At 43.2% G+C, this 16,546-nt stretch overlaps 2 protein-coding genes across 2 annotated transcripts; one reads left to right on the forward strand and one right to left on the reverse strand.

Moving 5' to 3' along the window:
- Positions 1 to 5,533: 5,533 nt before the first annotated feature.
- LOC123039455 (SUN domain-containing protein 1) lies at positions 5,534 to 10,025 on the forward strand. The gene is made up of 3 exons (XM_044462619.1): positions 5,534 to 5,801; positions 7,869 to 8,938; positions 9,459 to 10,025. The coding sequence occupies exons 2-3, from the start codon at positions 7,883 to 7,885 to the stop codon at positions 9,825 to 9,827; spliced, it is 1,425 nt and encodes a 474-aa protein (XP_044318554.1). The 5' UTR covers positions 5,534 to 5,801; positions 7,869 to 7,882; the 3' UTR covers positions 9,828 to 10,025.
- A 1,258-nt stretch (positions 10,026 to 11,283) lies between these two features.
- LOC123039467 (pentatricopeptide repeat-containing protein At4g35850, mitochondrial) lies at positions 11,284 to 16,150 on the reverse strand. Its single transcript, XM_044462624.1, has 13 exons — positions 15,998 to 16,150; positions 15,753 to 15,915; positions 15,397 to 15,559; positions 15,235 to 15,300; positions 15,040 to 15,137; positions 14,280 to 14,397; positions 13,988 to 14,197; positions 13,730 to 13,806; positions 13,202 to 13,292; positions 12,477 to 12,542; positions 12,323 to 12,400; positions 12,108 to 12,209; positions 11,284 to 11,818 (listed from the first exon to the last, which is right to left on the reverse strand). The coding sequence occupies exons 1-13, from the start codon at positions 16,029 to 16,031 to the stop codon at positions 11,720 to 11,722; spliced, it is 1,365 nt and encodes a 454-aa protein (XP_044318559.1). The 5' UTR covers positions 16,032 to 16,150; the 3' UTR covers positions 11,284 to 11,719.
- Positions 16,151 to 16,546: the final 396 nt, after the last annotated feature.

Genomic DNA, 16,546 nt, shown 5'->3' on the forward strand with positions numbered 1-16,546 from the left:
GGACTGGTGCAAGCATCTCGGAGTTGGAATATACGCTTTGATGAGTTGATCAAAGCATATAGTTTTATACAGACTTGCGGTGAAGCCTGTATTTACAAGAAAGTGAGTGGGAGCACTACAGCATTTCTGATGAAGTATATGTGAATGACATATTGTTGATCAGAAATGATGTAGAATTTTTTCTGCAAAGCATAAAGGAGTGTTTTAAAGGAGTTCTTTAAAAAGAAAAGACCTCAGTAAAAAGCTACTTATATATTGAGCATCAAGATCTATTGAGATAGATCAAGACGCTTGATAAGATTTTCAATGAGTACATACCTTGGCAAGATTTTGAAATAGTTCAAAATGGAACAGGTAAAGAAAGAGTTCTTGCCTGTGTTGCAAAGGTATGAAATTGAGTAAAACTCAAATCCCGACCACAGCAGAAAATAGAAAAAGAATGAAAAGTCATTCCCTATGCCTCAGTCATAGGTTCTATAAAGTATGCTATGCTTTGTACCAGACCTATTGTATACCTTGCTCTGTATTTGGCAAGGGAGTACAATAGTGATCTAAGAGTAGATCACTGGACATTGGTCAAAATTATCCTTAGTGAAATAAGGAAATATTTCTCGATTATGGAGGTGACAAAAGGTTCGTCGTAAAAAGTTACGTCGATGCAAGTTTTGACACAGATCTGGATGACTCTAAGTCTCGATCTAGATACATATTGAAAGTGGGAGCAATAAGCTAGAGTAGCTCCATGCAGAGCATTGTTGACATAGAAATTCGCAAAATACTTACGGATCTGAATGTGACAGACCCGTTGACTAAATTATCTCACAAGCAAAACATGATCACACCTTAGTACTCTTTGGGTGTTAATCACATAAATGATGTGAACTAGATTATTGAATCTAGTAAACCCTTTGGGTGTTGATCACATATCGATGTGAACTATGGGTGTTAATCACATGATGATGTGAACTATTGCTGTTAAATCACATGGCGATGTGAACTAGATTATTGACTCTAGTGCAAGTGGGAGACTGAAGGAAATATGCCCTAGAGGCAATAATAAAGTTATTATTTATTTCCTCATAAACATGATAAATGTTTATTATTCATGCTAGAATTGTATTTACCGGAAACATAATACATGTGTGAATACATAGACAAACAAAGTGTCACTAGTATGCCTCTACTTGACTAGCTCGTTAATCAAAGATGGTTATGTTTCCTAACCATGAACAATGAGTTGTTATTTGATTAACGAGGTCACATCATTAGTAGAATGATCTGATTGACATGACCCATTCCATTAGCTTAGCACCCGATCGTTTAGTATGTTGCTATTGCTTTCTTCATGACTTATACATGTTCCTATGACTATGAGATTATGCAACTCCCGTTTACCGGAGGAACACTTTGGGTACTACCAAACGTCACAACGTAACTGGGTGATTATAAAGGAGTACTACAGGTGTCTCCAATGGTCGATGTTGGGTTGGCGTATTTCGAGATTAGGATTTGTCACTCCGATTGTCGGAGAGGTATCTCTGGGCCCTCTCGGTAATACACATCACATAAGCCTTGCAAGCATTACAACTAATATGTTAGTTGTGAGATGATGTATTACGGAACGAGTAAAGAGACTTGCCGGTAACGAGATTGAACTAGGTATTGGATACCGACGATCGAATCTCGGGCAAGTAACATACCGATGACAAAGGGAACAACGTATGTTGTTATGCGGTCTGACCGATAAAGATCTTCGTAGAATATGTAGGAGCCAATATGGGCATCCAGGTCCCGCTATTGGTTATTGACCGGAGACGTGTCTCGGTCATGTCTACATTGTTCTCGAACCCGTAGGGTCCGCACGCTTAAGGTTTCGATGACAGTTATATTATGAGTTTATGAGTTTTGATGTACCGAAGGAGTTCGGAGTCCCGGATGAGATCGGGGACATGACGAGGAGTCTCGAAATGGTCGAGACGTAAAGATCGATATATTGGACGACTATATTCGGAGTTCGGAAAGGTTCCGAGTCATTCGGGTATTTATCGGAGTACCGGAGAGTTACGGGAATTCGCCGGGGAGAAGTATTGGGCCTTATTGGGCCCTGCGGGAAAGAGAGAGGGGCTGCCTAGGGCAGGCCGCGCGCCCCCCCAAGGCCTAGTCCGAATTGGACTAGGGGGAGGGGCCGCACCCCCTCCTTCCTTCCCTTCTCTCTTCCCCTTCCTAGTCTCCTACTCCTACTACATGGAAGGATTCCTAGTTGGACTAGGAAAGGGGGAATCCTACTCCCGGTGGGAGTAGGACTCCCCTATGGCGCGCCTCCTCCCTAGGCCGGCCTCCTCCTCCCTCCCTCCTTTATATACGGGGGCAGGGGGGCACCCTAGACACACAAGTTAACACAAGTTGATCCACGTGATCGATTCCTTAGCCGTGTGCGGTGCCCCCTGCCACCATATTCCTCGATAATACTGTAGCGGAGTTTAGGCGAAGCCCTGCTGATGTAGTTCATCAAGATCGTCACCACGCCGTCGTGCTGACGAAACTCTTCCCCGACACTTTGCTGGATCGGAGTCCGGGGATCGTCATCGAGCTGAACGTGTGCTCGAACTCGGAGGTGCCGTAGTTTCGGTGCTTGATCGGTTGGATCGTGAAGACGTACGACTACTTCCTCTACGTCGTGTCATCGCTTCCGCAGTCGGTCTGCGTTGGGTACGTAGACAACACTCTCCCCTCGTTGCTATGCATCACATGATCTTGCGTGTGCGTAGGAAAATTTTTGAAATTACTACGAAACCCAACAATATATATATATATATATATATCTTCGCCCGTCTTGCTGGATCAAGAAGGCGAGGATGTCATCAAGCTGAACGTGTGCTGAACGACGGAGGTGCCGTACGTTTGGTACTTGATCAACTGGATCGCGAAGGTGTTCGACTACATCAACCGCGTTGTTAAACGTTTCCGCTTTACGGTCTACGAGGGTATGTAGACTTACTCTCCTCTCTCGTTGCTATGCATCTCCATGGATAGATCTTGCATGTGCGTAGAATTTTTTTTGTTTTCCATGCAACGTTCCCCAACAAGACTTGCATCTTCGATGCCTCGATGCCTAGGCTCATGCCCGTAAAGGGCAGTGAATGCATGGTGACTTACCCAAAACAATGTGCCAGGTTGTATTGTACCAATATTCTGTCAACGGCACCCAAGAGCTCCACTTGTGTGGACAAGAGTGAACAAAGCAATGGAGAAAGGTTTCCATGCACTACTTGATACGTTCAGTTTGTCTGTGAGTTGTTGCATGGTAGCGAGTACCTATCTGTAGTTTAGTTTCTATCTGGAGCAATAGCTCCCTCATAAAAATGGGGTCACGGTCAAACACTAAGGATTTTGGGATGTCGTGGTGTTTGTAAACTTGATCCACGTAAGATATCGCCTCCTAAGGTGTTGAGAAGGGATGCGACAATGGAATGAAATGACCATGCTTGGAGAATTTGTCGATAATAACTAAAATACAGTTGTAGCGTCCTAATTGTGGAAGCCCTTCAACAAAGTCCAACGACACCATCTGCCAAGCTTGTGTGGGTACTAGTAAATGCTCTGAGAGGCCTGGTACTAGTAAATGCTCTGAGAGGCCTAGGTAATGATTGCGGTTGAGTTTAGCTTGTTGACAGATCATGCAAGCCTGAGCATAGGCAGTAAGCCAGTAACTACAACCTTCATAAGTAGTCAATCAAACACCGAATGCAGTCTCTGATCTCTAGCAAGACCACCTGAATACCCCTTGCTTCCGATTCCCGTCCTTTCAGTAAAGCAAACTAAAAATCTTTATTATGGCCAACCCAGGCACGCCCTTTATAGTATAGTAATTCATCTCTCTAGGTAAAATGCATGTGAGACAGGGGTTAGGATCCTAGGTAATGTACTCAAATATCTTGGTGGTATGAGCGTTAGTACAATAACTTTTCATGACATTTTCCAGCCATGCAGGTTGATAAATGGAAAGAGCATTCAATGTCTCCATTTTCACTCCTGGATGCCATAGATAAGGCTATAAGGCACCAGTTGCTCCATTGTTAGTGCCCTTGCAATAACACAACCGATGAGTAGACCCAACATTTTAGTGAATTCCCTCTACTGTCATGATGTATGCAAACATTGGTCCTTAAGATGCATCAAGTTGCGATGATCAATATTGTCAAGAATTCACTCCTTGAAAACAAGGGCGCGAATGCTCCACAGAAAAAAAGACATTAATTCTTTTTCATATGTCCACAGTCCTTTGTTGCGAGGACCCAAGGTTTTGCTAAGGTGTGCCATAGGTGACCATCTTGTTCCAAGAAAACACCAATGCCTTGCTCAATAGCATTCGTTTCAAGAACAAAAAGGCCGAGCAAAATTTGGTAATGAAAGAACTAGAATACTGATCAACCTCTGCTTCGATGTGTCAAACGCCATATCGCGGTCAATTGTCCACATGAAGGGTATATTATTTTTGAGTAGATGTGCCCAAGGCCAAGAACTAATGCATAATGCTTGACAAACTTCCTATAATAACCTGAAAATAAAAATATTTTTTCTGGCTATGAATACCAAGCGTTAAATACCATGCCTCGCTCTCAGATATATTGCTCAAACAGAGTAACAAAATAGCTATAATTAATTTGGTTACAATTGGGTGCACATGCAAGTGCATCAAAGGAAGATATCAAGAAGAGGGGGGCACTGCCTTTTGTTCCCGTGATCGATATTCGATGCTCAATACCTGATATCTCGTTCTTTCTTATACCCGATCGATGTCAAACACTCATCCCCGGTCACGTATGAAGGGGTTTTTTTGACGCGGGTCATGTGGGTTCATGGGCTTCTAACCACTAGTGGTAGAGATGCTAACAAACATCTACCTAAGCCCTAGAAGACATTAGTAGTTCTAATATGAATACTCGGTCTTGCTGATACGCATAGACCTCCATGAGTTGACATGCAACATGCCGAGAGTATTGTTGTACTCCTACACGCTAACATCATCCTCACATAATCTCATATAAGTAGGAGTAGTGTTGTTACTTGACTAGTGACTACTTGCTAGTGAGGCGCCGACCCTTGCTAAAATATGTGCCTCGCGTCCATCTGGTAATACGAGATTGCGTTCAGAACGAAACAAATATATCTACGACTACCATATTTTTGTTAGTTACTTTACGAAGCACCCTCAACAGCTGAGGCAGACTGTGGGGACTTCATGCGGTCATCGGATCAAGCGACCACGTACTTATCATCCTTGGTTTTAGAGACAATTGTGCTGGACCACCTTGATATGCGCGAGGCTCGAACAACAATCACAACGTCAATGTAAGACATAAATCTAAATCCTGTTTTCAAAATCTTTTAAATGGCTTTTTAAGTGTAAATCTTGTGAAGGGCCGTACCCGCAAAAAAAAAAATCTTGTGAAGGGCCTTTTGGTCTTTTGCGGCGTCATTTCGAACTTTTGGAGTGGGAGTTGCGTCCGAGAATTGAGACTGAGATGCCATTCCTCCCTGGTGGAGTGACCCTTTCGGTTTCAAAATCTCCCCGTCTTCCACCGTTTCCACGTACACGTCGTTTCGCCACTCTTCTTCCCCCCTGTCTCCCTCTCGCCCACTCTCTTCTCCTCCGGTTCCCTCCCCAAATTCGTCCGTTCGCAGCCCCGGCCCCGGCTGCTCTCCTCCTCCCCGCAGGCCTCCCGCGCCGACGGCGGCGGGGTATCGCAGGCCAGCCCCACCGGCGCCGCACCGGCGCGGATCGGTTACCCCCTTCGCCGGTAAGGAACCAACCAACCCTAGCTCGATTGCGTGCGAGTTGGTTTTCCCTCCTCGGGTATCTTCCGTCGCCGCTGCAGCGAGCGACCAAGATCTAAACCGGTTATTCGGCCGATTTGTTTGCTCCATGGATGTCACCCTCTAGTCCTCAGTTCGACGGCTTGATTTAGGTCGTTCCCCCTCTTCATTCTGTCTGAGTTGACCCTTGGTAGTCCGGGCGCGGACGTGGGGTGCGGGCAGAGCTTATGTCCGAAAGTTTAGAGTTTTCTCTTCTTCCTTGGTGATGTGATTGGTTGAACATGGGGAATTAGGGTTGTATTGTATGGAACAGTTAGGAAGTTGCGGACGAGATTGCTTGATTTGGGTTATTTGTTTTTGTTCCCTTTACTGTGCCAACCGAATAGAATTCGAGATTTGCTTCGAAATGTTGTGTAGGATACCACAATTTACTCCTTGTCTTCACATTTACTACTCGGCTTTATATTTTGGTCCGTGATGGTAAATGGCAGTATACTAGTTAAATAACAGTATGAATTCTTTCATTTCTTCGAGATCTGCAGCCTATCCGGTACTTATCTGCGATACTGTATTCTTTTCCTACTTATGATTGGCTCTTCACTTCCCAACTTTAATTGCAGTTCATCTTATGCATGTGCATACCACCTTTTGTTTTAGGCTGACTATATAGACATAGCTGCAGATAGATTATAATACATCCATTGTCCTGCACAGATAAATTACCAACATAAATAGATGTGGGAAGGCTGGCTATAAAATCAATTCCTTGGCTGTGTATCCTTAGGCTGCGTTTGGCAGCAAAGTTTTTTTAAAGTTTTCTGAGAATACCGCGGTTTCTGAAAAAAACCATGGTTTTGAATACTTTGCTGCGTTTGGCATCAGAAAAAACCGAAGTTTTGTAACCACAGTATGCCAAAAACCATGGTATTTTTGCGGTTTTTGAAAAAGAGGTCCCGACCTCTTTTTTAAAACAGAATGGAGTGAAATCGTCGGGAGATCACAACATTGCCGTCTACGTCGAGATAAGAATACCAGCTGCGATCCGATCCTATTTTCCCTTTTTCCGTTATATGGTAAACTCCTGGTTCTAGCCAATCTCAGCCTATTTACGAGTAGTAGGTCTCTCAGGTTCTTCTTCCAGCCGGCGCCCCGTGCAAGTCCCGTCTCTTCTCTGCAGCGCCATGAGTGAGTCAAGCGGGATATATATAGGTGGATTATTTGAAACCTTCAATGCCAGCAGCCCATGCATGTAGGTGCATCAGGGGTAGTCTACAAATCCTAGCATCTAGGTCCGGCGGATGTGTGCATGGAAGCTGCATGCAGCCAGCCGCTGTTTGCAGCCGCTAATTACTCTCATGTAGGTGCATCAGGGGTAGTCTACAAATCCTAGCATCTAGGTCCGGCGGATGTGTGCATGGAAGCTGCATGCAGCCAGCCGCTGTTTGCAGCCGCTAATTACTCTCAGTCAACCAATCATCCACGCTAAAATACTTGGTCAAAACTTTGGTAAAACAGCACCAACCAAACACATGTAAAACTGAGAAAAACATTGTTTTTAAAAAACTGTAGTATTCAATGCCCACCCAGGAGAATACTGTGGTTTTCAATTACCACCACCACCAACAACAACAACAACAACAAAGCCTTTAGTCCCAAACAAGTTGGGGTAGGCTAGAGGTGAAACCCATAAGATCTCGCAACCAACTCATGGCTCTGGCACATGGATAGCAAGCTTCCACGCACCCCTGTCCATAGCTAGCTCTTTGGTGATACTCCAATCCTTCAGGTCTCTCTTAACGGACTCCTCCCATGTCAAATTCGGTCTACCCCGCCCTCTCTTGACATTCTCCGCACGCTTTAGCCGTCCGCTATGCACTGGAGTTTTCAATTACCACAGTTTAAAAAATATTTTGCTGCCAAACTAAGCCTTAATGTTACTCTGCACAGATTTATAGCAAATTTCTTTATGTAATAATAGCACTCATTTTCTGGTGCCTTATTCCGTTTGCATCATTATTTCCAGTTTGTAATCTAGCTATGTTCTATTGTAGGTTAAGGCACAACAATGGCTTCAACTGCTGCAGTACCGGCCACAAATACAAATGGGAACCATGCACTAAGTGTGGATTCACATTCCAGCCAAGATGTTAGGCGGCGAACGGTTGTTGCAAAGAAAAAGCCTACACCTGAGCTTCTTACTGAAGGTGGAGTTAATGGGGTCTCAGATGATAAGGTTTCTAGTAAGAAGGATATTGGTCATACAAGCCGTGGAGAGTCAGTTATCGACAAACCGAAATATTCATCTGAGGGAAGAAAAGATGCACTTCCTCCAGCACCTTCTGCTGAACATCGAAAGAAAAGTACTACTAAACAAGAAAAAGCCAAGTGGGAAACTGCACTAAGTGTGCTGATGAAGCTTTGCCTTCTTTTTACGGCTTTTGCTTGGATGGGGCAGGTGTTATGGGGATGGCAAAATGGGGATCTATCATTTACAGCACTTGATATGAAGAGCAGACTATCCAAGGTAGAGGTGTTCAAGAAGACGACTAGGATGCTCCAGGTGCAACTGGACATTTTAGATAAGAAGCTAGGAGATGAGATCGGCAAAGCAAAAAGGGACATCACAAAGCAATTTGATGACAAGGGCAAGAAGTTAGAGACAAAGGTGAAGACATTGGAAGGCAAGGCTGACATATTAGACAAGTCACTTGCTGAACTGAGAAACATGGGTTTTGTCTCCAAGAAAGAATTTGATGAGATTCTGACTCAGTTGAAGAGAAAGAAGGGTTTGGATGGCACTGGGAGTGATATAACCTTAGACGATGTAAGAATATTTGCCAAAGAAATAGTGGAGATGGAGATAGCCAGGCATGCAGCAGATGGCCTTGGAATGGTGGATTATGCATTAGGGTCTGGTGGTGGCAAAGTGGTTAAGCATTCGGGTGCTTTCAAGAAAGCTAAGAGCATTCTTCCTCGTCGTAGTGAAAGTCACAAAATGCTGGAGCCAAGTTTTGGACAGCCAGGAGAATGTTTTGCACTGGAAGGAAGTGCTGGATTTGTGGAAATCAGGCTCAGGACAGGAATTATTCCTGAGGCAGTCACTCTAGAGCATGTCGACAAGGTATGGCTATTCTTCATGTTACCATAATTCGATACTCCTACTTCAAATTTTTTATTTGGCATATCTCTGTCCAACCCATGCTGTAGCTCATTATTTTCCTTGCTACATGCTCTTAATGTTCTGTCGACATTTCTGATTTGAGATAGCTGACAACATATGCCATGTGGGTGCGTGCTCTGATTGATCAGCTTCACTTTTGATGCTATTACTATCTATTAGAAACTTTCAGGAAAACATCAAACAACATGCAGCTCTATCTGTTAATAGTTGACTTCATGTGTTCTTTCCCTCAATTAGGCTTTATTGAGCCACGATAGAAAGGAATCATTGTGAAAGCAAAGCATGTTCTTCATTTTGCTGTGTTCCAGTTGAAATAACTGGTTCTTCCATTTTGTTTGTTTGCGTTATGATCTTGTCATTGAACAATCATGCCCTGCCTGTCCTTGACTTCCCATGAATCACTTTTCTGCTTCCTTCATTCCAGTGTACTATCTTATGCGAATCATGCTTGCCTGTGCAGAGTGTGGCCTTCGACCGCTCCAGCGCTCCCAAGGATTTCCAGGTCAGCGGGTGGTACCAAGGAGCAGACGACGATTCAGACAAGCAACCACGCACGCCGACAAGCCTAGGAGAGTTCACTTACGACCTCGAGAAGAGCAACGCCCAGACCTTCCAGCTAGACAGAACCACCGCCGACGCATCTGTGGTCAACATTGTCCGGCTCGACTTCTCCTCGAACCATGGGCAGCCTGAGCTGACGTGCATCTACCGCTTCAGGGTGCACGGCAGCGAGCCTGGCTCTCTTCGGCACCGCGGCATCGTGAGGCCTGATCTAGTTAGTACCTGTGTGCCTGGGACCATACGGTCTTCCCTCTTTAGCTTTGATTGAAGACTTGAAGCCCCTGCGAGACGGTAGGTTCAAGTTGATTCTAATCTGTAGCATAATGGTGCCACTATGGACAGACGCTGACTTACTGTTCTTGTTCCTAGCTAGAGGTGCTAATTGCTTGTATCTGGCAACTACGATTGCTCTCTGTACTCTACCGTGGCACTATTTGTAATGTAAAATTATTAATTAGGGCGTGAACTGGTGGTGTTCTCGTGTGTTTGGAGTTTTTATTTGCTGCGAGCTTGCCCTATATTTGTTTATCTCAACTATTATGTACATGACGTGCAACGGTTATCAAGATTAAAACTGTCCTAGTCGCATCTCCTTCGCCATATTTTTCGTTTCTGCAAGGGGAGTTTTTTTTGTTTTTTGGAACACTTGCAAGCCGGATGAACAAAGTGGCGCCAAGCTTCTGACATTCTTCATGACAAAAAAGTGCCACAAAAGGTAAAAGGCAAGTTCTATAGGACAACGGTTTAACCCGCAATGTTGTACGATGCTGAGCGTTGGCTGACTAAAAGGCGACATGCTCAACAATTAGGTGTAGCGGAGATGGATATGTGACCATACGAGAAAGGATCGAGTCTGAGATGATGATATACGAGATAGAGTTGGGGTAGCACCAATTGAAGAGAATCTTGTCCAACATCATATGAGATGGTTTGGACATATTCAGCGCAGGCCTTCAAAAGTTTCAGTACATAACAGACGGCTAAAGTGTGCGAAAAATGTTAAGAGAGGTCGGGGTAGACTGAATTTGACATGAGAGCCTGTTAAGAGAGACCTGAAGGATTTGAGTATTACCAAAAAACTAGTTATGGACAGGGATGCGTGGAAGCTTGCTATTCATGTGCCAGAGCCATGAGTTGGTCGCGAGATTTTATGGGTCTCACCTTTAGCCTTCAACTTGTTTGGGACTAAAGACTTTGTTGTTGTTTACACTTCGGCAAGGGGATTTTACAAACATATTGGTAAACGCTGAGATAGGAATAGCTTGCAAAAACGTTTTATATTGTGGGACGGATGGAGTACAAGACTGCCAATTTCTTGGATGTTAGATTTTGACGAGGTTACAGTACACAGAGACTGAATGGAGGAGAAACATCGAAGAAGGAATGAATTTATGAGTTCATATTTCTTTATTTCGTGATCTCTATGTATATCGCTATGCGAGGACGTTGATTCTCAAATATGTTTGCGGTTTGACACGTTCTGCAACTGTAAGCCTGTAACTCTTTAACATTGCAAGCCTGATGGGTGTTATTGCAGATCTTTCAGGTTGTGCATGAAGAATCAGCACGGTGACTGCTACCATTTCAGTTTTTGTTCTTGTTCTTGAGTTGTACTACCTCCGTTCTACAACATGGTTTTAACCACACTAAAACCACGGCAAGAATTATGGAACAGAGGGATCTCTTCTGGTGTCAGAGAAGCCGAGGAAGAAGAGCGGGAGCCGGACAAAACCCCCTTGTTTGAAACAATATGAAACATCTTCCACATACAAACACCAAGAAATCAGAAACCTACAACTGACGACTAAACAATCACATTTGAACGGCAACCAGTACAAACTCCAACCACAAAGTTCAATAGATGGTCCGCTCAGATAAATAACAACAAAATTGAATGGAACTTAAGAAAGAGACTTAGGCATAGGAGGCGACAAAACAATATATTTCTGTCTCAGGATGTATACACTGGTCCCTGCCATTCTTTCCTGACCGTTATCCACGGATAGATATCCTTGATGGTTTCTCCTTGCTTTGTGTCGTCCTAAAAGTAGTTATTCGGTTTTCTGGAGATTAAACATATTGATGCATCCAGCAACCTCCTTACCAGAACAAATTTCAACCTGCATTGGTTCAGGGAGACTAGAGCAGTTTGACCATGTGTTACTGAAAATTTCTCCTCGGGCCCAACCGGAGTTGCAGGTTGTCCAAAACACGGGCAACATTCACAAGCCGTGGATCGTCCGAAGGAATTTCTCGTTCCTGCATCGGGAATACAAGAGACCATGAAACAGGGTTAGAATCCACGTACGGTCAATTTTATTCTAGTTTGTTCAGTCAAGCACACTGATACGTTGAAGCAAGCCTTGCTGTTTTTATTGCGTGGCATGCACGGTAAGCTCTCAAAATTTGATAAAACTCAACCAGATTCGGCATTGTAACCTAATGTTATAATTGAACCCAATCCAAAGTTACGAAAAAAACACGGAGGACTCCAAGGTGAGGAAAATATACCAGATGACATGACTGACTCTAAAATACTGAAGCTTACCTTCAATCCCTTGTAGTATGCTTCAACAGCAGGAAGTGCTGGAATTATATTGCGGGTTTGCAGCATATCCCAAATATAATTTGCAGTTGTATATCCACCAGTCTGAACAAACCCACAGAAATTTCAACAGTCATTGGTGCAACTCAATTCTTTTTTCAGGAAGCATTAGGACTTCTGTGAATTCAGTACTGAAAGGTGGCAGTTGTGCTGCTTACCTTTTCACCAGAAGCCGCTAGTAGAAGATCCGTCCCCATCTTGGGATTCAAGAAGAATTTTCTTTCAGTCATTCTCTCCTGAAAAATATTGTAAACCGTAAGATTTTGAACTCCCGAGTTAGTCAAACTGTAACACAAAACTAGAAGGAATTACCAAGGTTGCTTGAGCAACTTCCATTCCTCTTGGAGTATACCCTATCATAGCTCCCTCGGCAAGTGTCTGCATTCCATTGATGCATAGAATATAAAAGGTGCATGTGAGAAATTGAGAACACATGGTGTGGATAAGAGAGAGATACATAGATTCCTAATTATATATTTTATTGTTACACGAATTATATGTAGGACCTTAATTAGCTACTCTATAGTAAAGTTATCTATATTATTTTGTATGCATATTATCCCAAGATGCTCAGTTTTTGGCATGTGGCTAATTTTTGTTCAGCATATAGGATTCATACGGTACCAAATTCAAACTTCAAATTTGATTTCCATCTTTTATTTTTTTAAATATAGTGAAATATAACTATTATTTGTGAAATCTGAGAGCTACCACTGTTGGATCCACTAATCAAAATGGTCTCTAATCAGAAGTTAGCAGCTAGCTTAAAGTTAATAAGCAGCAGTACGATTGTGTTTTAGAGCCTGTGACTATAAAGGAACAGTAAATCCTGTAGTGGTTAAATTGGAAAGTTCTACAAAGATTCTGAAAGTTCACAACTAAATTTTTGAGATCAAAATAGTCCAAGGCACAAGGCCTGATGTGTACCGCGAAACATGTCCATCACTAGGATTTGAAGATTCGTAATGGAATTAAACCTGTGTTGCTTTCAACCACAAATATTAAATTTGAAGTTATAACTTTAACAAGATACTCACCACATACAGCTCTGCGGGTGTGGGTTTCGAGCTTGAGAACTCTTCAAACATCTTAACAGCGGAATCAATATCTCCACATCGAAGATAACACCTTTTCAGTTAAAGGACAAGAAATTAACAGATAGATCCAGAAGTTGATAGAAATCATTACCATAGAGAAGGACAAACATGATGGGTTGCCAAATGACAATTGCATGTATCCTAAAAATAGACACTGCATTTCCAAATACTATGTACATTTACCTAAACATCGGTACATAATGCGATTTCATTAATTTGCAATGCCCACTTTATAAGATTGTTAATTCAACGTGCACAAGAGACTTTTCAGTATGCATAATGCACAGGCTTAAAGTTTTGGACAGCGAAGCTATATCAGTGAATCTCGACAAAGATGAAGATTCCTTGATGAGTTCTCGACATACTTAGAAACTGAACATATCAGGAGCAATTAACCATTGAAGTTCCTCATAACCATGCAATGTATCATTAGATCAATACTGTTCAGCATGCAGAGTTGCAGATTACCTTACAGCTTGCATCACAATGAAGGCATCATAATTAAAATTCTCTTTAGTGAACATGTCAAGAAGTGCTTCGAGTGTCTGCAAAATTGTAAAGAGGATTAAATTTCATAGTAGGTAAAGCTCAACTTCATGACATGAACTAACTACGAAATGTAAGATAACTAAATTATGGACATGTCAATTTGTCAAGTATCAATGCTGCTGAGCAGTAACTAGACACTGCTTACTAAAAACACAGTGAAAATGCAGCATAGCACACCTCTTTGCTCCCCAAGTCTGCACAAGCATGGATAGCAACATGATAAATTGTTAACTGCTTAAATATAAATCCTCTTCTGTGTGCAAATTCTGCTGTTGGCAAGTTGTATAGCTCTTCGTCTGACACATTCATCATTATATTCTCAGCACTATCATTTGCTACCCTTTCAACATACTGCCAACCTTTTGACTGCTGGACGAACTCAAGAATCTGAAAACAAAGTAGAGAAAAGGATGAGTACAGTTATGTTAAATGTACCACCACAACAAACTTTCTTGAGTGCATAACATACTTTTGCCGGAGTATCCTCACTGGCTGGTGTCTTGTTCTTGAATGCAGTTATTAGTCCAGCATAACAAAACTTGTTTAATCCAAGTCCAGCGGCGGTCATATCACGAACTATAGCATAACTGGTAAAACAATCACATTAGTGTTTCTCCCAGCATAGATAATAAACAGATATACTGGAAAGAGTTGCTGTTCGGGATAAATTATACTCCCTCCGTCCAGAATTAGTTGACGCTCAAACGGATATCCGTTTTGAGTGTCAACTAATTCCGGACGGAGGAAGTATGTCGAAAAACATGCTTAGCTACCTAATATAATTCTAGAGCAAAACTTGCCACAAGCTGAAGAGACAACCTAGGCACTAGTGGAATTCATATCTTCTGATAATGTATCCCCCACATTATGCGAGGAAAACTGGCACTCCTACTCTGTAACCTCCAGAGGCTCTTATAACCCTAGATGTACCAACACGTTACATGTAGTCTAGTGTTCAAATTTGTGGAACTAGTAGTAATGAATCCTGTATTTTTAGTGGTCTAAATGGAGCTTTACTAACGGAAATATGAAAACAAGGGAACAGCTATTGTACAATCTGCAGGCCTTGGCTTATTTGCTCCAAGTGCCCAGTTGATAAGTCACAACATCATGGTAAAGATAGTCAACCACAGTGTATATCTTGGAATATGTGATTTCGTATTGCAGTCTTAAATGTTGCATGCTTCTACAATCTGAAAAAATAAAAGTTGATGCGAAGGACCCCTTACACTTGATCCGTACGCCCAGTTGCTGCAAGCGCATTCAAGAGACAAATGTAGGTTTCTCCTTTCAACTTAACGCCATGTGCTTTCATTTCTTCCAGAAGCTTCAGTACAGGTAACAAAAGTTGGAGCATTGGTGAGCATGAGTAACAGAGGAGAAGCATCGGCAGCAACTCAGAAATAGGTAGGAAGATAACCAACCAAGATTGCTGCATCCGAGTTCTTGCATTTCCCGCAAGTGGAGATCAGAAAATTGTATAGGTTAACCTACAAAGAATTAAGCCATTAGCCTAATTCGTCCGACAAAATAAAAAGGGAATCGGCATAGGAGATGAAGGCGTGTAAAGAAGAGAGTGGTCTAACATCAGGCTGCAAGCCCATTTCTCTCATCTGGTCGCGGAAGTAGAAAGCATCTTGTAGCCGGCTGCCCTTCATGGTGCCGACTATGAGATTGTGGAATGTGTCCCGCACAGGCTGCACCCCGTCGAGTAACATGTCATCGTAGGCATCACGAAGCAGGTAGGGCCTGAAGACAACACGAAAGCATTTAATTCAGACCCGGAAAGAAACAATTAGGTTGGCACAGGCATGCTCGTACCCACACCAGATCATCAACGCAACAATAACAGCTTAACAAAACTATCCTAATGGGAAATGCCACTGCTCGGAACTGCGTCGAACAGGTGGTGTGCAGGAACCGAAACAAGGGCTGGACGTGCCTGCGCTGCTGGATGAGGGACCCGATGACGGTGTTGTACTCGGAGACATTGTTGGCGTAGTTGCGGCGCATGTACTCCTCCGTCGACGTCGCCACGCCGCGCCGCCCCACTCCCGCGCTGGCGGCGGCGGCCGCCGCCTGAGCCGTAGCCTGCCGCAGCTGCCCTGCACCGCCAGATCCAGAGGTTAGTCCCGCGGAATTTGCGTGCGAGCGAGACGGGATCTTGTGAGAGGGGGAGGGGGAGACCTTGGAGCAGGAGGGAGTTCTTGAGGAGGCCCATGGCGGATGGTTGGGGGAGAGGTGGTGGCGCTGCGTCGACTGAGTAAGAGAGACGAGAGAATGGGAGAAGGGTTTAAGAGTTACTGAGATGGCCGAGATCTATGTGGGCCAAGGCCCATGGGTCTGAAGCACAGTGCATTCGATGGCCATGTTTACGTTTCGTCTGACGAGCAGGTCCTTCGTTTCAGGTGAGGAAATTCCTGAGCGAAAAACTAATTGCAGCAGAATAAGTATTTAGAAGTAAACATAACAGTGCATGAGTATGGTCTTCATGAAAAAATAAAAATAAGCACAGAGTACAGAAAGCGTAAACACAGAATAACACAGAATAAAGACAAACTGACTAAAAAAATTGAACTGAGAAAATAAAGAAAATCTTCAGTCAAAGTCTTCAAACAGATATGAACAAACGCACAACACATAAATGAGGAAATAGAAGGGTTGAGAAAATGGAACCAGGTAGCTTGGTGAAGACAATGATTTGATAGACCAGTTCCAACTGTTGTGACAGTTGTA

Source organism: Triticum aestivum, chromosome 1A, assembly GCF_018294505.1.
Source record: "Triticum aestivum cultivar Chinese Spring chromosome 1A, IWGSC CS RefSeq v2.1, whole genome shotgun sequence".
Taxonomy (NCBI): domain Eukaryota; kingdom Viridiplantae; phylum Streptophyta; class Magnoliopsida; order Poales; family Poaceae; genus Triticum; species Triticum aestivum.

What these genes read in the sequence shown, in the direction of transcription:
- LOC123039455 (XM_044462619.1), top strand. Translation starts at nt 7,883, where the DNA reads ATGGCTTCAACTGCTGCAGTACCGGCCACAAATACAAATGGGAACCAT. An exon ending in CTCTAGAGCATGTCGACAAG is followed by an intron (nt 8,939 to 9,458) that starts GTATGGCTATTC and finishes TTGCCTGTGCAG; the next exon opens with AGTGTGGCCTTCGACCGCTC.
- LOC123039467 (XM_044462624.1), bottom strand. Translation starts at nt 16,031, where the DNA reads ATGGGCCTCCTCAAGAACTCCCTCCTGCTCCAAG. An exon ending in TCCCTCATCCAGCAGCGCAG is followed by an intron (nt 15,560 to 15,752) that starts GCACGTCCAGCC and finishes TGTTGTCTTCAG; the next exon opens with GCCCTACCTGCTTCGTGATG. An exon ending in AAATGGGCTTGCAGCCTGAT is followed by an intron (nt 15,301 to 15,396) that starts GTTAGACCACTC and finishes AATTCTTTGTAG; the next exon opens with GTTAACCTATACAATTTTCT.